The sequence below is a fragment of the Zingiber officinale genome, chromosome 4B, assembly GCF_018446385.1.
Source record: "Zingiber officinale cultivar Zhangliang chromosome 4B, Zo_v1.1, whole genome shotgun sequence".
In the NCBI taxonomy this organism is placed as follows: domain Eukaryota; kingdom Viridiplantae; phylum Streptophyta; class Magnoliopsida; order Zingiberales; family Zingiberaceae; genus Zingiber; species Zingiber officinale.
Genome location: NC_055993.1, coordinates 67,211,862 through 67,232,296, shown reverse-complemented (window position 1 = coordinate 67,232,296; position 20,435 = coordinate 67,211,862). Strand labels below are relative to the sequence as shown.

General features: G+C 35.1%; 3 protein-coding genes across 3 annotated transcripts in view; all 3 read right to left on the bottom strand.

The window, feature by feature from the left end:
• Nucleotides 1-5,975: 5,975 nt before the first annotated feature.
• LOC121975118 lies at nt 5,976-6,770 on the bottom strand. The gene is made up of 2 exons (XM_042526529.1): nt 6,698-6,770; nt 5,976-6,338 (listed from the first exon to the last, which is right to left on the bottom strand). Exons 1-2 carry the CDS (start codon nt 6,701-6,703, stop codon nt 6,033-6,035), a joined length of 312 nt encoding a protein of 103 aa, XP_042382463.1. The 5' UTR covers nt 6,704-6,770; the 3' UTR covers nt 5,976-6,032.
• Nucleotides 6,771-10,560: 3,790 nt separating this feature from the next.
• On the bottom strand, nt 10,561-12,019 carry LOC121978296. Its single transcript, XM_042530661.1, has 2 exons — nt 12,006-12,019; nt 10,561-11,956 (listed from the first exon to the last, which is right to left on the bottom strand). Exons 1-2 carry the CDS (start codon nt 12,017-12,019, stop codon nt 10,561-10,563), a joined length of 1,410 nt encoding a protein of 469 aa, XP_042386595.1.
• A 1,254-nt stretch (nt 12,020-13,273) lies between these two features.
• Nucleotides 13,274-20,435, bottom strand: part of LOC121975117 (protein NO VEIN) — a 62,250-nt gene continuing 55,088 nt past the window's right edge. Inside the window, exon 14 of the mRNA XM_042526527.1 lies at nt 13,274-13,344. The gene's annotated coding sequence lies outside the window, so the exon portion shown is untranslated. The remainder of the gene's footprint in view (nt 13,345-20,435) is intronic.

Here is a 20,435-nt window from a genome sequence, read left to right as displayed (position 1 = left end):
CTAATAATAAAAAATATTTACGAGTCTCTGACAACTCTAAGAACCTTGTAGCCACGAGGTGCTACTACTTACTACTCTACATAATAATATATGTAAAATAATATTACCCACAACATAATAACTTAGTTGATGAATACAAAATAATATGGAAGCATAACTTACTTGATGAATAATAATGTTAATATTTAATCATCATTAACATCTGACTAATCAATATTGACATTTTCTAAGTCCTCATCGCTAGAGTCTGTTAGTTCAACAAAATCATCATCGTTGGACATCTCTCCATCATCTATCTCCTCGTAAGTGACATTAATATCTACAAGTAATTGAGAAATGGATTGAAGTTGCGAATCAACTGAATGTCTCTCCACTTCATCATTCTAAAATGCATCATGATTTTGAGCAGTGATTCTGTTCAACATATATATGGTTGAGCAAGGCTTGATCCAATAAATAGACAATCATTCACTATATTTTCTCTTTGTAGGATATTCAAGATAGAAAACTTGACTCACTTGTACCCCAAAAATGAAAGGTTTAAACTTGTTGAATCTTTTATTTGTATTAACCTCAACTAAATTATAATTTATGATAGGATCGAGTAGCGCGATAGAAGGGGGGTGAATATCGCGTTCTTTTAAAACTAATCGTTTCTTTGAAATCAAAGTCGTGCACAGCGGAAAGTAAATAGAGACACAAATGTTTTACTTCGTTCAGAGTCTAGCTCGACTCATACTCGAAGGCCCACGGTCCTTCACCGCACAGATGGGTAAAGCACTAAAACCCTTCTCTCCGAACTCCTCGGAGAGAAGCAGATCGTACAAGTACAATAGAATAAGATAATAACAAACTTACTATCTTATTAGCAATTAAGTATAAAACAAAAAATAAGTATACCGACAAATGAATCGAAGATGTAGCGTAGGTCGGTTCTTCCAAATGACATAGCTTTGCACTGAAGATGAGTCGCTTGCAGAGTAGTAACTTGTGATCAGAAAGTTCTATATAGTCTCTGTCTTCGAGTCTAAATTTATAGGTGGACTGAGGTTCGATCGACCGATCCCTCTGTTCGGTCGACCGAACCAGCTCCAATCACTCACAGCTGGAGTCTGACGCTGGCTCGTAAATTCTGCACTAACTGGCCTTCAATGGTTCGGTCGACCGATCCCTCTGTTCGGTCGACCGAACAGGCTCCTTCCCTGTTCGTTGAGATTTGCCGTGATCTGCATTTACTGTGCCTTTAATATTAATGGTTCGGTCGACCGATCCATGGGTTCGGTCGACCGATCAGCTTAGCTTCCTTTTGCTTCTGATCGTTGCTGACATAACTGATCTGTGCTGAGTCAACTTGGTTCGGTCGACCGATCTCTCTGTTCGGTCGACCGATCCGGCTATACCTGCAACACAGAGTTAAGTAAAGTATCCCTGCAACACAAAGATTAGAACAGTAATATATAATGCATGAGTAATATAAAGACAGTAGGACTGTCTTGATCTCAACTTGGAAACCTTCCCGATTTCTTCAGTTGGATCAGCGACCTTAGGTTGTTCCCTTTAGGAACCCGACCTCACTGTCGCTCCTCCAGTTATTTACCTCAACTTACCTGCCAAACAAGTTCCTCCAGACATGTTTGGACTTTTGCCTGCTCAGTGTCTGATCGCCTGATCTACTAAGACTTTTCCTGCAATACTACATTAGCCAACAGCAATAATAGTAATACAGAAAACAATGATAAACCTAAACCTAGATTTACCGAGATCCGCTGGTCCGGTCGACCGTGCGCGGTCGACCGGAAACCATCCGATCAACCCTGCTTGGAGTTCACTCCTCCAAGACTTCTCATTACCTAAGGTTACCACCCCTAGGATTTTCTCCACTTGGCTTCACTTACCAAGACTCAGTATTCGGCTACCCAGGGATCAAGTCCTCCAGACCTATCCACCTGGCTTCCACAACACACTGAGATTTCCCTTACCTATCCTACAACTAGGACTCAGTATTCGGCTACCCAGGGATCAAGTCCTCCAGACCTATCCACCTGACTTCCACGATATACCGAGATTTTCTCTCCTTGCCTAGCCTCCAACTAGGACTTCCCTAGATCAAGCTCCATACTAAAACATTCTTACTTAAACATATTTGTCTGACATTAAAACCTAGAAGGTCGATTGCACCAACAATCTCCCCCTTTTTGATGTTTGACAAATATGTTTAAGTTAGGTCAATTCAAAAAGATTTAGATTTCTAACTTAAACCTCTTTTCTCCCCCTTTTGTCATACAACAAAAAGAACCCCTCATAAATGACTTTTAATTGCTAAGGATCCCTAAGTTTTGCACCAACAATGATGGAATACTTATAAATATTTACAAGATATGCCTAAGGTATTCCCTCACCCATTAGATGTATAATAGAGTTTTCAAAAATGAGTCATAGAGATTTTGAAAAAGCCTTATTCCATTAAAAAATTGAGTAAATTTACAATATCTTTTTCAAAATAATTTTAAAGAATGCACTAAGTAAAATCTCTCAAGAATATGTTTCAAAAAGTATTCCAAGACTTAAAGTATTTTTGCAAAAACATGATATAAAAGTTTTAATGCTTGCAAAAATTTCTTATAATTTCATTCAAAAATACTTTTCTTATGCCCTAAGTATATTTTTTTTTCTTATTTGCAAAGAATATTTCATAGTATTTTTTAAGCTATGATTTTTCAGAAAGTATGAGTTTGAAAAATATAATTTTGAAAAGATAATGTTTGAAGAATAATTTTATAAAAGTAATAATTTTCAAAAAAAAAATTGATTAAAAGATTTTAAGATCAAAAAAGTTTTATCAAGCAATTTTCAAAGAGTGTTTTGAAACATTTTTCAAAATATGTTTTCAGAAAATATGTCCTACAATCAAATCTCTCCCCCTTAACTAAACACTATTTTTAGATATCCTTGTTACCCAAAAGGAAGACTTTTCTATGTGTGTCTAAGGGTCACGATTGGCTTAAGGTTCTAAAAACTTAGGCAGTGAATAACAATAATTTATATATATAATACACTCAATCAATCATCAATCAAAATTTGAAAATAATTCTTAAGAAAATAAGTTTTCAAAATATGTTTAAAATAATTGTAAATTTTAATACTCTTAGCATCTCACCCATTCTAAATTTTCAAGTATGGTAATCCTATAATTGTGTGAGATAACTTTATTGATTTTGAATTTGGTGAAACTTAAATTTTAGTTAACCTTTGATTATTGTAAGTTAAATAGATGGCAACATTTATTTTGTGAATTAATTGAGTTAATGTTTAGTTTAGAAATTGTAAAGTTATTAAGTGGATTTGGTTAAGAATTGTTTTTAATAGCTATGGTTATAGGTTGATTGCAAGATTATTGATTGATTTAAACATAATTTAAAATGAGATTCAATTTAATTTAGTATTATTATTAATTAGAGTAAGAATTGTTGATTAAAGTTTAGATTTCAAGTTGAGATTTATTAAGAATTAATTAAGTGTATAAGCTTTAAAATAAGTATAAAATAATTTTAATTAAGTTTTAAAATAATTTTAATTAAGTTTTAAAATAATTTTAATAAAGTTTTAAAAATAATTTTAATTAAGTTTTAAAATAATTTTAATTAACTTTTTTAAAATAATTTTAATTAAGTTTTTAAAATAATTTTAATTAAATAATTTTAATTAAGTTTTAAAATAATTTTAATAAAGTTTTCAAATAATTTTAATTAAATAATTTTAATTAATTTTTTTTTTTAAATAATTTTAATTAAGTAATTTTAATTAAGTTTTAAAATAATTTTAATTAAGTTTTTAAAATAATTTTAATCAAGTTTTTAAATAATTTTAATCAAGTTTTAAAATAATTTTAATTAAGTTTTTAAAATAATTTTAATTAAGTTTTAAAATAATTTTAATTAAGTTTTTAAAATAATTAAGTTTTAAAATAATTTTAATTAAGTTTTAAAATAATTTTAACAAAGTTTTTAAAATATTTTAATTAAGTTTTTAAAATAATTTTAATTAAATAATTTTAATTAAGTTTTTTTAAAAACTAATTTTAATTAAGTTTTTTTAAAAAAAATAATTTTAATTAAGTTTTTTTTAAATAATTTTAATTAAGTTTTAAAATAATTTTAATAAATTTTTAAAATAATTTTAATTAAATAATTTTAATTAAGTTTTTTTTAAAATAATTTTAATTAAGTAATTTTAATTAAGTTTTAAAATAATTTTAATTAAGTTTTTAAAATAATTTTAATTAAGTTTTTTTTTAAAAATAATTTTAATTAAGTTTTTTTTTTAAAATAATTTTAATTAAGTTTTAAATGATTTAATTTAATTTGGTTTGAATTAGATTTGATATAATTAATTTTGAATTAAATTTTGAATTTGATTAAATTTTGAATTAAAGTTTGAATTAGGTTTGAAATAATTAATTTAAAAAGATTGTTGAACCCATGTTAGATTCAAACTTAGCTTTGGGTTAATCAAGCAGGCTTCCTAAGGATAAGCTTTCAGTTCAGTGGCGAGGCATACGGCCTACTTGGATATCATTAGACCACTTGCTGAAGGCTTTCCAAACTGTTCCCGCCCAAAAAATTTAATACTAAATTTTGGTCTAACTAGCCCATGTTTGACTGTGGTAGCTTCGGTCAGATCCACTAAGTCTAGTGCACCAGGTAGAATTCCATATTCAGCCTAGACATGCCTTCGACAAAGTTTCCTTGACGTACTATCATCCCAATCCATTCCGATGTTATGTTGTTAGAGTTTGATAAATCGTTTTAATCTAACCATTCTAAATTAAGAAAATATGCATGACATGTTAAATAATAGATAAGTATGCATGAACATGACAAGTCATACAATTTAAACAAATCATGCATAATACAAATTGTTTATTAATATTCTTGTTTTGTTATTATTGTTTTATTATTGTTATTGTTGTTTTACTTAAATTGTTATTATTTAATAATAATATTATTATTATTATTTAGTGTTGTTGTTTTATTCACTACAAGAAAACTGATATTTAGCTACGAATTATTTCGTCGCTAACCTATTAATGTTCGTCGCTAACCGATCTTTACGACGATAATATTTCGTCGCTAGGATCGTCGTTATAAGCTTGTCGTAAACAATTTTTAGCGACGATATTTTTATGTTTCGTCGCCAATATATTAACGACATCATTAAATCGTCGCTAAAGAATTTTAATCGACGCTAATATTATGGCGACGAATGAATATTACTCGTCGCTAAGAAATTTGTTTGCGACGAATTCAATTATTTCGTCGCAAACATGTTAGCTACAATTTACCTTATTTCGTCGCTAATGTCATCGTAATGCGTCGCTAACACATTTTATTTCGCCGCAAACGACTAGGGAAGACATCAATATGTTTAGTTATTAGCGACGAATTCGGACCTCTTTCATCGCTAACACATTAGCAATGATTTTCTTAACTTCATCGCTAACAATCTATTTCGTCGCTAAACCCATTTCATTTCGTCACAAATGTTTACGATAAGGTTCGATATGTTCAGGTTGTTAGCGACAAATTTCAAAAAATTCATCGCTAACCTTCATTTTTTTTTAAAAAAAATTGTTTTAAAAAAAAATTATACACATTTACAAACTCATACAATCATCACAACTCTAACAACAATATTCACAATAATCATAACTCTAAGAATAATATTCACAAACTTATACAAATACTAACTCTAACAACAAATTCACAAATAAACTCACAAACAACTAATACTTCATCAAAGTATAAGTTCACAAATCTAGTAACATTCACAAACAAGAGATGCAAGTACTCAACATCAATGTCTAACATCAAGTAACACAACAAATTAAGTACACAAGTAACAATCCAAATAAAGTAAAAACAAGTAACAAGTTCAAAACATTAAGTTCACATCCAGAAATCCACAACATCATAATCTACAAGAAATAAACTTCGCAACATCATGTTCATATCCAAAATCCACAACATCAAAGTCTAAGAATGAGTAGGAGGAGGTGGAACCGAAGATGAATCATGGATCAAGGAATCTAATGCTCCAGGTGCCAATCGGTTAAGAATTTGTTCAAACTTATCTTGTCTTGATTTCATTGATGCTAACTCATCTTGGGTGCTTGCTAATTGAACTTTGGTGTTTGCTAACTCTTCTTGAGTGGATTCAAGCTTTTCACGTAATGCGGTGTTAGTTGATCTGATTGAGGAGGTGGCATCTGAAGAAGTTGACCTAACTGGCTTTGGCCCACTTCCAAGTCCTCTAATGTATCCCGAACGAGTACCGAGGACCTAATACAAGTTTCAACATATTTAAAAATAGCACATGACTGTTTAATAAATAGTAATTGTGAATCTCTCATTTAAGCTAGTTATTAAGGAATAAGTATGGAAACTGTGTTTGCCCAGAAAACTTCTATTATCTATGGCGAAAAGTGACAACGGTACAGTGACTAGAAAAAAACTGCTATTATCATTCACTATTCCTTTCTATCAATGAACACTGTAAAAATGAGGGTGAAATTTGTGAAAAATATAAGTAATAAAGCATGAAGTAATAAAACTTAAGTAATAAAGCATCAAGTAATAAAACTTAAGTAATAAAGTAATATAAGTAATAAAGCATGAAGTAATAAAGCATGAAGTAATACCTGCATCGTTAAGTCTCCAACATGTAAGTAATAAAGCTGCAAAATATACTTGTAAATTTACTCTCAAATTGTCATGAATTTGCTTCGTGGACTTGTAGTGGAAATCATATTAGGCTTTTGTTGGCTGGAAAGATAAAAACTTAAGTGTATCTAGAGCAGGTATCCAAGTCTGAGCAGGTATCTCCAAATTTGCTACTGGTATCCAAGTATGAGCAATATAATATTAGAACATGAATGCAACTTTACCAAAAAATGTGATAGGATAAGAGAGTAAAATTATAGCAAGCATCCTTGATATCACTATCATTATACTAACTACAATTAGCAAGTTCGTGTCTGCAATATTCTTTTATATCAATTATTAAGTATGAAAGTCGATCAAACATTGCAAATGTATTAGAGCATAGTTTAGTAATGAGATAAAGCAGAAAAAAATGAGCTGATGTAGATTTTCAAAGTGACCGAAATGTAATTAGTCATTGATTTTGTGATGCTAGATATCAGATTCTCTAGGGAAGGCTGAATACGACTGTATCTACAGGTTTAGTATGTGAATACAAATTTTAGTATGGCAGGAATGCATAAGAACGAGTATCACGGACCTGATCACAAACTGTATCTGCAATTTCAACTACATTGATGACCTCTTCTGGATTTTGTGTTTGAATACACTCATCACGTAGTCTCACCATATCATCCTAGAAAAAATAAACATGTTAAAAATATCATAAAACATAATTATACACAGTTAAGAACATATTCACTAAATATGGACATAACATACATATGCAGTTTTGGCCGTCTCATCAATCCATCCTTTTGACGAGCTATAATGAGTTTCATTAAAAACAGTAATCCGATCTTTTCTTTGTAACTGATCGGTCTGAAAAAAAATTGTTAATTTTTAATCACAAATAATATATGAAAACTATAAAAGTAGTACTTACACCATCGTAACTATATTGAATGAATGATTTAGAACCTCCGCGATGGTTATATGGGAGTTTCCCTCGATTTTCAGCATTTATGGTAGATCGTTTCTACAACATAAAATTTCGTACAAATAAAATAAAAGTTATAGACAAAATAATTAAATTTTTATATAAAAAAGACATTTATTATAGAATGAGTTACCTGAAATGACTCAGATTCAAACAAAGCACACATATAGTCCCAATCATCTTGAGTCTCACAAAACTCGATCGGAATATGTTGTCGGCGCTCAGCAGGAGGCAGGTGTGATAGCTTCTTATAATGGTTATGCATTTTGGTTCTATTATCTCTATACCGTGAACTCATTAGTCGGTCAGTCTCTTTTATGACTGACGATGCACCCTCCTGAAAATTGATATCAAAAGCAGCCTGAAAAAAATAAATTTATTTCGCATATGGTTAGTAATAAAGGAGTGGTTATAAATATGTTAAATTACTTGTACTTACTGATAATCGATCATATATCATCCTTTTGTTATCAGCAGGAACATGCTTCCAGCTCTTAACTTGTAAGGGAGCAAACTTCTTTACCGAGAGACCTAACTCGGTCATAAATGAAGCTGCGTTTGGGCCAATTGGATGTCCATCGCTTTGACGAAAAGTAATAGGTAATCTACCCTGGGCAGAGATCTGGCGTCGCAGCCGATCAGAATGTGTGCCACGTGTCTCCCTACGTAGTGGTAGGCCTGTAGATGCAAAAGTGTTAACAATTAATAAATTAAATACACAAACAAAAATTTAGTAATTTAAATATAAAACAACTAACCATTACTAGAAGAACTACCATCAGTCGATGTTTGCATAACTGGTAGATGCTCAATCCTCTTGGGCGGCATGACTGTCACATAATCATCATGTATAAATCAACAAACAAATATCCATCAACATATATATGTATCTCCAATTCTTTAACATTATCTTATATAAATGAATTAAAAATGAAGTAAAACATACATACCATGTAAATAAAAATTAATCACTATCATCATCTGAAAGAGATATTTGATCATCTGCTTCACTATCAATTTCAGTATCTTCATCTTCATCATTAAGAAAACTTTGAGCATCCCTAGTTGGCTCAACTTGTACATTTGACATATTTATATGTTGATCCTCAACATCTAATCTACAAAGTTGGGCTATCTCTAAGTCGTCACCAACTACTGAAGTTGCTTCATTAGAAGAAATTTCTTGGTTAGTCTCAATATTGAAATTATTTCCGGATTCAATTTCTTCAGATACTTCATCAATTTCAGTTACTTCGTATATTTCTCGATGTTGAACCTTTTGTACTACCTTCCAATGACCTCCACGCTTTATATCATTTAAATAATAAACTTGATTTGCTTGGTTGGCCAAAATGAATGGGTCATCAGTGTACCATGTTTTAGAAGTGTCAATACATAAGAGACCAAACTCTTCAACCATTGATTTTTTTTTTGGATTACATTGGAACCATTCACACCAGAATAATTGTACTTTATACTTGAAAGAGTAAAATAGTTGAACAACATCCTTTAACACTCCAAAAAAATCCAAATTGTCACCATCATCAGATGATGGTACGCTAACCCCACTATTCTGAGTAGTTCTACGAGAATCACGAGACCTTGTATGATATCGAATACCATTTACAATGCAGGCATCATAGAGCTGAACTTCAACATCAGGTCCCATTGCTAAATAATACAACTCGTTTGTGATTTCTGAATTTGTTAAATTCTTTAACTTTATCATTCTTTCCCTAAACCATTGTGGAAAATCTCTCTCATGATATTGGAGAAGTTGATTTGAATGAACTTTATGTGACAGAAGTTGTAGATGTTCACTGCATAAATAAATATTTAAGTTAAAATTTTATAACGAAATATAAACAATAAAATTACATAATGTAAAAACTTACTTTCTATATTGGTCAACTTCTTTACAATTGTTGAGAATATACCAATGTGCTTTCTTATACAAAGCCAAAGGTAATTTCAGATTATGTTGGTTGCCAAACACTCTTGCTTGTTGTGAGAAAACACTTAAATTGCATGCTACTGGTTGAACATCTTTGTTTCGTTCTGGCCTACTAAATCTTGTCTCAATTTGACTCATATATAAAGAACTGAAAGTCAATGCCTCATTTATAATATACCCCTCTGCAATAGATCCTTCAGGTCTTGCTTTATTCTGAACATATTTTTTTAGTCTGCCTAAATATCGTTCAAAGGGATACATCCATCGTGACGAAACAGGTCCAGCTAACATGGCTTCACGGGGTAAATGAACTGCCAAATGAACCATAATATCAAAAAATGCTGGAGGAAATATTCTTTCCATCTTGCACAATATGAAAACTATTTCCTCCTCCATTTTATATAAATCCGCTACGTGTAAAGATCTTGCAGTTATCTTTTTGAAAAAATCACATAACTCAATTAGTGTGCCACATATATCTTTTGGGAAGAATTTACGTACAGCAGCTGGAAGTATTCTTTGCAACAAGACATGACAATCATGTGATTTTAGTCCATGTAACTTTCCATCATCTACATTCACATTTCTAGATATATTAGCAGCATATCCATCAGGAAACTTCACGGATTTTAAAAATTGACAAAATGCACGTCTTTCTTCCAATGTCAACGTGTAACTTGCATATGGTTTACTGAACTTGTCTCCAACTTTCTTTAAATGCAATTCACTTCTAATCCCCATATCTTGCAAGTCTAACCTTGCTTTAAATGTATCCTTTGACTTTCCATCTATATTGAATAATGTGCCAACCAAAGCATCACAAATGTTTTTTTCAATGTGCATCACATCTAAGTTGTGTCTCAACTTTAAATCTGGCCAATACTTTAACTCAAAAAATATAGACTTCTTTACCCAATTTGATTCATCCAAAGATCGTTGTCGTTTTTACTTAATGTAGGATGCTTACTAAATGTCACCCGAGGTAATGTATCTAATTGTGCTAAAATCTCATAACCACTAAATCTTCGTGGTGGTCCTTCTTGTTCAACCTTTCCATTGAAATTCTTATTTCTACGCCATGGGTGATGTACATTCAAGAATCGACGGTGGCATGTATAACATATTTTACTCCGTAATCTTTGAGATTTAGTTTCAACTGCACATACTGGACATGCTTTATAACCCTTTGTGCTCCATCCGGATATTGTTCCATATGCTGGAAAGTCATGAATAGTCCACATCACAGCAGCATGCAATCGAAATACTTGTTCAGCCGATGCATCATATGCTTCCACCCCATCATCCCATAGCTCCTTCAGTTCGTTGATCAAAGGTCGTAAGTATACATCTATCTCTTTCCCAGGTGATTTAGGCCCAGGAATTAAAAGAGACATAATCAAATATGATGGCTTCATCATTTTCCATGGTGGCAAATTATAATTCACAAGTATAACAGGCCACATACTATAAGCATTTGACATATTTCCAAATGGATTAAAACCATCTGTAGCCAACCCTAAGCGAATATTTCGTGGATCACTAGCAAATATTTCATGTGATGTGTCAAATTCTTTCCATGATTCACTATCTGCTGGATGCCTTAATACACCATCTGTTTCAACCCGTTTTTCTTTATGCCATCTCATATCTTTTGCTGTATGTTTCGTAATAAACAACCGCTTAAGTCTGGGCTTCAAAGGAAAATATCGAAGAATTTTCTGAGCATTCTTTTTCTTATTCATCCCATCATACTTGTATCTAGGCTCCTTGCACACCGGACATGTATCCTTATTCTCATGCTCACCCCAAAATAATATACAATCATTCTTACATGCATGTATCTTCTCATATGTCAATCCTAACTCTTTTAGCATTTTCTTTGCTTCATAATGAGAGTTTGGAATCGCATTCGGTTTGGGAAATGCCTCTTGCAATAACTGGAGTAACATATCTAAAGATTTATTGCTCCAGCCATTTAACACCTTCACATGCATTAACTTAACCAAAAAACTGAATACAGAAAAATTAGTACAAGTGTGATATAACTCTTTTTGTGCTTCTTCAAACATTGAGCTATAACTTCCTCTAATATTTTCTGCATTCATGTTTTCATTAATATCATCTAATTGAGGCCCAATGGTATTGATATTTTCTGCATTTCTTAAATCAGTGAACATGTCTTGAAAATCATCTTCTTCAAAATCACAATCAAGTCCCTCTTCATTAACAATATTTATATTAACAGATGATGTAGAAGCCTCACCATGAAAATTCCAGACTTTGTATAATTTGTCAAATCCCCACCTATAAAGATGTCCTCGAACATAATCCAACTCATATTTAAATAAATTACCACACCTTCGACATGGACAACGAATATTAGATAAATTTAAATTTATCATATAATTCTCTGCCACCTTTAAAAACTGATTTAACCCATTTATATATTCAGGGCTAATCCGATTCTCAAGCATTATCCAACTTTTATCCATATTTATAAAACCTGGTTAAACATATAAAAAAACATATTATTTAATAAATAACTCTAATAAATAAGTTTGATGATAAATTTCAATGAAATTAATAAGCAACTTACATTAAATAACTTAAATTAATTAATGACATCAAAATAACTAAAAAATTATCAACTACATAGCTTCCAAGAGAAGTTCAAGAGTAATTTGGTTAAACATGATCCATCGAGGCAAAATAAGTACATATCTCTTGTTCTTCAAAATAAATACATATCTCAACTGGAAACATGAATTTGGTTATAGCATGTTGAAGTTATTTTGATGCTTGATATGTACTCTTACTATAAGCGAGAGCTACAGGAACAAAAAACTGAGGATGGGAAGGGATTGCGTATAATGTGTATAGGTTTCAATGGTTATTTAAAATTTCCATTATATCCTCCAGTTATATCCATAAAATTTCCATTATATGCGTATAATGCATATAATGTGATTGTGAATTTACTGAATGTAAATTTACCAAACTCAATGTAGTAAGAAATGACAACAAATGTGCGGAATTATATATGTAACATTTAGCTGCTTTATATTGCATTGTAAAAGTAGCCAATCAGATAGTACTTAAGAGATATTCATTATCTTTGATTCAAAATTTAAGAGTAAGATAATTTCGGAAAATGAAAAACAAGACAAGCACACTTCTAACAAGATCATATAACTGGTAACGATTATTAGAAGAAACAGCAAGGAAAACACCTGTGAATCCAAAAGAGGTTACTGCTAGTAATTACCCTTATTGAGGGACATGTATGAGATTTACCTGCATGTATTGAAGAAACCCAAATACTGCTTTTATGGTATATTAATTGAGAGCATAGAGTGACATGCAGTATTGGCTAGTATTGACATGTATTGACATGCAGTATTGGCTAGTAGGCTAGTATTGAGAGCATAGAGTCACATAGGGAATGACTGCTAAAGAAAATTACGAAAAGCTTGAATGTAGTTCCATGCATAAAACTATATATGCTTTTAAACGTGTTAATAATGAGAAAAATGATTACTAATGTTGGATACATATAGTAACCTTGATAACTTGTAGCATTAGAACATTGAAAATTCAGAGTTAATGGAAATTTGTTAAAAAGCATACCCTCGAGAGCAGCACTTTTAATCAGGGGTGGAACTGGAATATCGTCTTCTTTTTTGTTTACACTCCTGCACATGGGAGATATAGTATAAATGATGCATCATAAGGCAGAAGCACTAGAGGTGTAGGAGATTTGAATGTTGCATTTGATTCTTTGGTTTTAATGGGATAGGTGTATCAAGTGCAAGGACACAAAAGATATTTATTAGGCAGTCATAATGTCGGTTAACAATTGTACCAAACAATCAGCTTCAAATCATGCATTATTTGATTATAAAATCAAAAAGAGAAGCAAACAATTTTTATCTTAGAGGAAAAGCTCACAAATATTTTTTGAACATAGTCACTCTAGTCATTCAGTGAATCTAAAGAAGATCTTGTAATGCTATGGGTTCCATTTTCACCAGTGTAGTAGGGAGTAAAGTTAAAGACATGCTATAGATATACCTTGAACACCAAGCGCTGCCACCATAAACAAAACAAGAATCCCATGAGTAAGAGATGCAGATCTAGGATCAACTATTTGAAGGTAGTGCAAATAGTTTAGGAAAACAAATCTCGGATAAAATTTGTTTTTTTTGTTTAGGAAAACAACAAATTAGAACACCAGAGGCAAGCTCATCCAGAATCTCCCAAACCAAACAACACCAGGGCATCTCCCAAACTCAACCTTTCGATCCAAACTTTCTCAACACAAATAAATCCATCAGGAACCACCCTCTAGGGACATCCTAACATCAGAATCACCGAGTCTAACAACGGGAGAACGAAAAGTAAAATCCAGTGGCACTCACCTACAAGTGCGGAAACACGGAGAGAAAGCCTCGATCTTACGGAGGGCTCGAAGAAGGCGGCTGAGAAGTCACCGGCGCCGGAGCAGGAGGAGAAGTCACTGGAGCGGAGCAGGAAAGAAGATTCCTAGCGGAGCGGAAGTCACCGGCGTGGGAGGAGACGAAGAGATCACGCACCCAAAGCCAAACCCTAAAACCTAGCGTCCGAGGAGAAGAAGAGAGCGCACAAGCAGCAGCAAGCGGGCGGAGAAGAAGACAGCATGGAGGAGAAGAGAACGCACAGAGTAGAAGAAGAGGATAGCGATGTGGAGGAGAAGAAGATATCACGATTTGGGGAAATGCCGATTCGGGGGATAAGGTTAGGTATTAGCGACGATATTTTAATTTGTGATTTTGCCGCAAATAATAAGGATTAGCGGCGAATTGTTATAATTTTGTCGCTAATAAATATGATTAGCCGCGAATTATCTGATTCGTCGCTAATACTTATTTATTAACAACTTACAATAATTACATATTAACGGCGATTAACATAATTCGTCGTTAATACTAAACTGTTAGCGGCGACTATGCTAACTTCGTCGCAAATATAATGACCTTGTAAAAAAATTATTTTTTTAATATTATAATTTGCGACGAAATTACGTTCCGCCGCTAATAGTCTATTTTTGCTACAAATGACTATTTCGTCGCTAATATTTCGTCGCTATCTTACTGTTTTCTTGTAGTGATTATTGTTATTATTTATTTATTATTCATAATTAAAAGGTACATTATTATAATGAAAGTTTTGTTTTAAATTTGGTTTTGATTTATAATTTAAATCTAGATTTTGTGAGTTTATAAAATTATTAATAATGTTTTCTAATTTATTAATTTTATTTTTCAAAACATTATTTTGTTTTTCTAGTTTTCTAAATTTTGATTTATAGTTTAATTTCTTATTGTTAGTTAAATTTTGTTTATTGTTGGTTAAGTTTAGATAATTGTTATTTTGATTTAAATTCAAATTATCTTGAATAAATAAGTTTTGATTAACTAGATCTGAGTTTTGATTAAGGTTTGGGTGATCAATTTTGGTTATATTTAAAGTTTTATTAATTAAATTAGTTTTGTTAAGTAATGTAGGTTTTTCATGATTTTTAAAATTCTTAGCACAATTCAAACAAGAAGAGTCTAAAACATGCAAATTTTCGTATAAATTAAATTTATTTACCATATTTGCTCCCCCTGAATCCTTGGGTCTTTTCTCCGGACATTGAAACTTGTAGTGTCCCGTCTTTTTGCACTTGAAACATTCGATGTGGTCCTTCCTTTTCTGTACTCTAGGCTTCGGCTCCTCCTTTGCCTTCGGTTGTGCAGATCGACTCATCGGACATTTATTTTTGTAGTGTCATTTTTCTCTGCAACTAAAACATGTTATGTGGTCTTTAAATTTTGAATTTAAAATATTACCTTTTGAATCCTTATTAGGATTCTCCCCCTTGACCATTGCCATTTCAAAATCAGGCTCGAGTGTTTGGTCGGGCTCGGGTTTAGATCCATCAGCCTCCTCCTCAGCTACTAGTGCGATGAAGTTGATTTAGTCTAGATCTGGTTCTGAGGATAACACTCCGGATTCAGATTCAAGTTCGAATTCATTTTCGCCTTGATCTTCTAGCCTCGACGAAGTCTCGTGAAGCTCGATCAATTTGGTCCACATCTCGAATGCGTTCTTGTAATCTTGTAATTGACACAAAACATTATTAGGCAAAACACTAATTAAAATATCTATTACCCTTGTGTTTGCTTCTGAGTTTTGAGAAAACTGTCTAAGTGCGATCCAGTTGTCGAAATCGTTGCTTCCAATGAAGCATTCCATCATTTGCCTCCAGGAATTGAAGTAAACTTGATTGTACAGCGGAGGGTCGTAGATACTTCTCCCTTCTTGATAAGATGTCAACATTCTTGCAAGAAAGAAAATAACAAACCGATTTCCAAGACTTTCGTCTTGGGATTAGTAGTGCTTAAAAGAAAATTATTCTAAAAGAAAATAAATTGAAGAAAAAAAAAAGTTTTAAAAATGCTTTGAAAATCAGTTAAAAAATTTCAGAGCTAACCTGGCTCTGATACCAATTGATAGGATCGAGTAGCGTGATAGAGGAGGGGTGAATATCGCGTTCTTTTAAAACTAATCGTTTCTTTGAAATCAAAGTCGTGCACAGCGGAAAGTAAATAGAGACACAAATATTTTACTTCGTTCGGAGCCTAGCTCGACTCCTACTCGAAGGCCCGCGGTCCTTGACCGCACCGATGGGCAAAGCACTAAAATCCTTCTCTCCGAACTCCTCGGAGAGAAGCAGATCGTACAAGTACAATAGAATAAGATAATAACAAACCTACTATCTTATTAGCAATTAAGTATAAAACAAAAAACAAGTATACCGACAAATGAATCGAAGATGTAGCGTAGGTCGGTTCTTCCAAATGACGTAGCTTTGCACTGAAGATGAGTCGCTTGCAGAGTAGTAACTTGTGATCAGAAAGTTCTATATAGTCTCTGTCTTCGAGTCTGAATTTATAGGTGGACTAAGGTTCGGTCGACCGATCCCTCTGTTCGGTCGACCGAACCAGCTCCAATCACTCACAGCTGGAGTCTGACGCTGGATCGTAAATTCTGCACTAACTGGCCTTCAATGGTTCGGTCGACCGATCCCTCTGTTCGGTCGACCGAACAGGCTCCTTCCCTGTTCGTTGAGATTTGCCGTGATCTGCATTTACTGTGCCTTTAATATTGATGGTTCGGTCGACCGATCCATGGGTTTGGTCGACCGATCAGCTTAGCTTCCTTTTGCTTCTGATCGTTGCTGACATAACTGATCTGTGCTGAGTCAACTTGGTTCGGTCGACCGATCTCTCTGTTCGGTCGACCGATCCGGCTATACCTGCAACACAGAGTTAAGCAAAGTATCCCTGCAACACAAAGGTTAGAACAGTAATATATAATGCATGTGTAATATAAAGACAGTAGGACTGTCTTGATCTCAACTTGGAAACCTTCCCGATTTCTTCAGTTGGATCAGCGACCTTAGGTTGTTCCCTTTGGGAACCCGACCTCACTGTCGCTCCTCCAGTTATTTACCTCAACTTACCTGCCAAACATGCTCCTCCAGACATGTTTGGACTTTTGCCTGCTCAGTGTTTGATCGCCTGATCTACTAAGACTTTTCCTGCAATACTACATTAGCCAACAGCAATAATAGTAATACAGAAAACAATGATAAACCTAAACCTAGATTTACCGAGATCCGCTGGTCCGGTCGACAGCGCGCGGTCGACCGGAAACCATCCGATCAACCCTGCTTGGAGTTCACTCCTCCAAGACTTCTCGTTACCTAAGGTTACCACCCCTAGGATTTTCTCCACTTGGCTTCACTTACCAAGACTCAGTATTCGGCTACCCAGGGATCAAGTCCTCCAGACCTATCCACCTGGCTTCCACAACACACCGAGATTTCCCTTACCTATCCTACAACTAGGACTCAGTATTCGGCTACCCAGGGATCAAGTCCTTCATGTTGATACAGTCTGACCTGGCTGTTGTTTTGATGTTGACACTGATTTAAGTTTGTTTCAGATATTAATTAAACTCAGAATGACTACTGATCGAGGTTGATCAGTTGGGAGGGAAAGTCCTGGTGAGTGAAGCCAGGCAAGGGAAATCCAGATGGGTCAAGGTTGACCAGACATCTGGTGAAAAGTCCAAGCAGGGAGCTTGGCACGGGAAAAGTCCAAGTATGGTGACTTGGCACTGAATGGTCAGAGAGGGCTCGGTAGCTCGTTCTCTGGACCGGACGAAGTCGGAGAGGGCTCGGTAGCTCATTCTCCGGACTAGGTCAGAGAGGGCTCGGTAGCTCGTTCTCCGGACGAAGTCGGAGAGGGCTCGGTAGCTCGTTCTCCGGACCAGGTCGAGAGGGCTCGGTAGCTGGCTTGGCACGCGAAGTCGAGAGGGCTCGGTAGCTCATTCCCGGGATCAATCCTAGTATCACATAGGCGTTGGATCGGTCAATGCACCGATCCGGAGATTTGATTGCCCGATCGGTGCACCGATCCGATGAAACTAGGTTTGCCGATCGGTGCGGTGACCGATCAGAAACACCGAGCACATCGAGTAATCGGTCAGACCGATCAGAAACACCAAGAGCTCATCGAGTAATCTGATCGGTCAGACCGATCGAGATGATGTCGCGAGAAGGAAAAAGGGATCGGTGCGTGGACCGATCCATATGCACTCTGATCGGTCTGCAGCCAGACCTTCTCGATCGGTCTTGGGACCGATCAGTGACGATCTTAGGAGTGCGAGGAACCGCACTCATTAAGCCCTGATCGGTCTGCAGACGGATCAGGCCATACCCTGATCGGTCTTCACGACCGATCAGACATCAATTCAAAGGTGTGGATCGGCCCGCTGACCGATCCACCACACTGTCTGCACACACTGTCAGGTTCTGCTGGTTTCTGATTCATTTGAACTAATCAACTTCTGCTGTGAGCTTTATGTGTTGCAGGTTGCAGGTTCCATTCCAGTGCTTAATTTCAAATTAAGCCTCATCAAAGGAATAAGACAGAGCTTACTTTCTTCTGTGTATCACTGCGATGAGGGAAGATTGAGCATCAACGGATACTGATACTAACAGACTGCAATCTCTGTTCGCGATCAGCTTGACTCCTGTGGGTTGGTTGGAGCTCAGAAGACACCAGCAAGACCAAGGATGGTATTGGTGTGAGTTCAGAGAACTAGCTAAGGAGGAAGTGTGATTGGCAATGCTTGTGTTTACAGCAGAGATTCGACGCAGAGTTTCGGCAGCGAAAGAGCAGAGGCATAAGAAGAGAGACGAGGAAGCAAGGAATAGAGCTCTCGGTTGATTGTGTGAAACAAGTTGTACTGTGCTTTGTGCTTGAAGAGAGGCTGTATTCTTGTGTTCCTGCTTGTGCTTATTCTTCGCTGATTGTGGCTGTGAGCTTCCTTTGATCATTTCACTTGAGCCACTACTGTAAGTCTTGTGCTTAATTTCTTACTGCTGTTAAAGACTTTGTGGAGAGGTTACTCCACCAAGAAGGAGAATCCTTTAGCCGGATAGCTTCCGGGGTGTGATCTACCTGAAGATCAAGGGATCGTCCACCTTACGGACACGCCGAGGAGTAGGGGCAAGTTATCCCCGAACCTCGTAAATCTCTGAGTTAGTGTGCTGTGTTCTCTCGTTGTTTTAGTTTTCTAATTCCGCTGTGCTAACAAAGTTCTTGAAGAAATTTGTGTTTAGTATTTTTCAAAGAGGCTATTCACCCCCCTCTAGCCATCTAAGATCCCAACAAGTGGTATCAGTGCCAGTTTCTCTTTGATTCGGATTAACACCCAAAAGAGCAAACAAGGATGGCTATGAAGGAAGGCTTTAGCACAAATCGACCACCCTACTTCGAAGGAGCAGATTTTCAATATTGGAAGGGCCGCATGGAGTATTACCTCAAGACCGACATTGCCATGTGGTTCCCAGTCAAGGAAGGTTTCACACCACCAAAGGATGAAGAAGGTAAGGAACTCGATTCATCAAGGTGGTCTACCGAACAACTCCGCAAAGCACAAGCCGATGCCAAGGCTATGGTCACTTTGCAATGTGGAATCGCCAAGGACCAACTCGTCAAGGTAGGTCCGTTCTCGAGTGCAAGAGACCTATGGAACAAACTCATCGAGCTCCAAGAGGGAACTCGAGATTCTCGGATTGCCAAGAGGGACCTATTCTTGAATCAGCTCTAAAATCTAACCATGAAGGACAATGAAACGGTAAGTGAACTTCATGGGAGATTCAAGGAGATCATGAACGGTCTACACTCTGTGGACGAACGAGTGGAGAATCGCGATCTTGTAAGGTACGCTCTTAAATCTTTTCCTAGGAATGCCTTGTGGTCATCTATGGTAGATGCCTACAAGGTATCCAAGGATCTTTCCATTGTTAAACTAGATGAATTTTTCTGTGAGATGGAACTTCATGAGCTTGCTAACAAAGGTCAAAAAGAGAAGGGTATTGCTTTATTTGCAGGACCAAAGAGCAAGGATGGAAGAAGGAAGAAGGAAAAGGAGATTTCCTCATCCACCTCTTCCTCTGAATCCGATGATGAAAGTGGATCATCATCAAGTGAGATGGCGAACTTCGTAAGAAGGATTATGAGAAGAAGCCGAAGATACAAAGGAAAAGGTAAAACTAATGATCAAAATTTTGATAAATCTAATGTTATATGTTATGAGTGTAGCAAGAAAGGACACATTCGGAGCGAGTGTCCGAAATTAAAGAGGAAGGAGGAACGAGCCAAAAAGGAGGAAAGAGTCAAGAAGA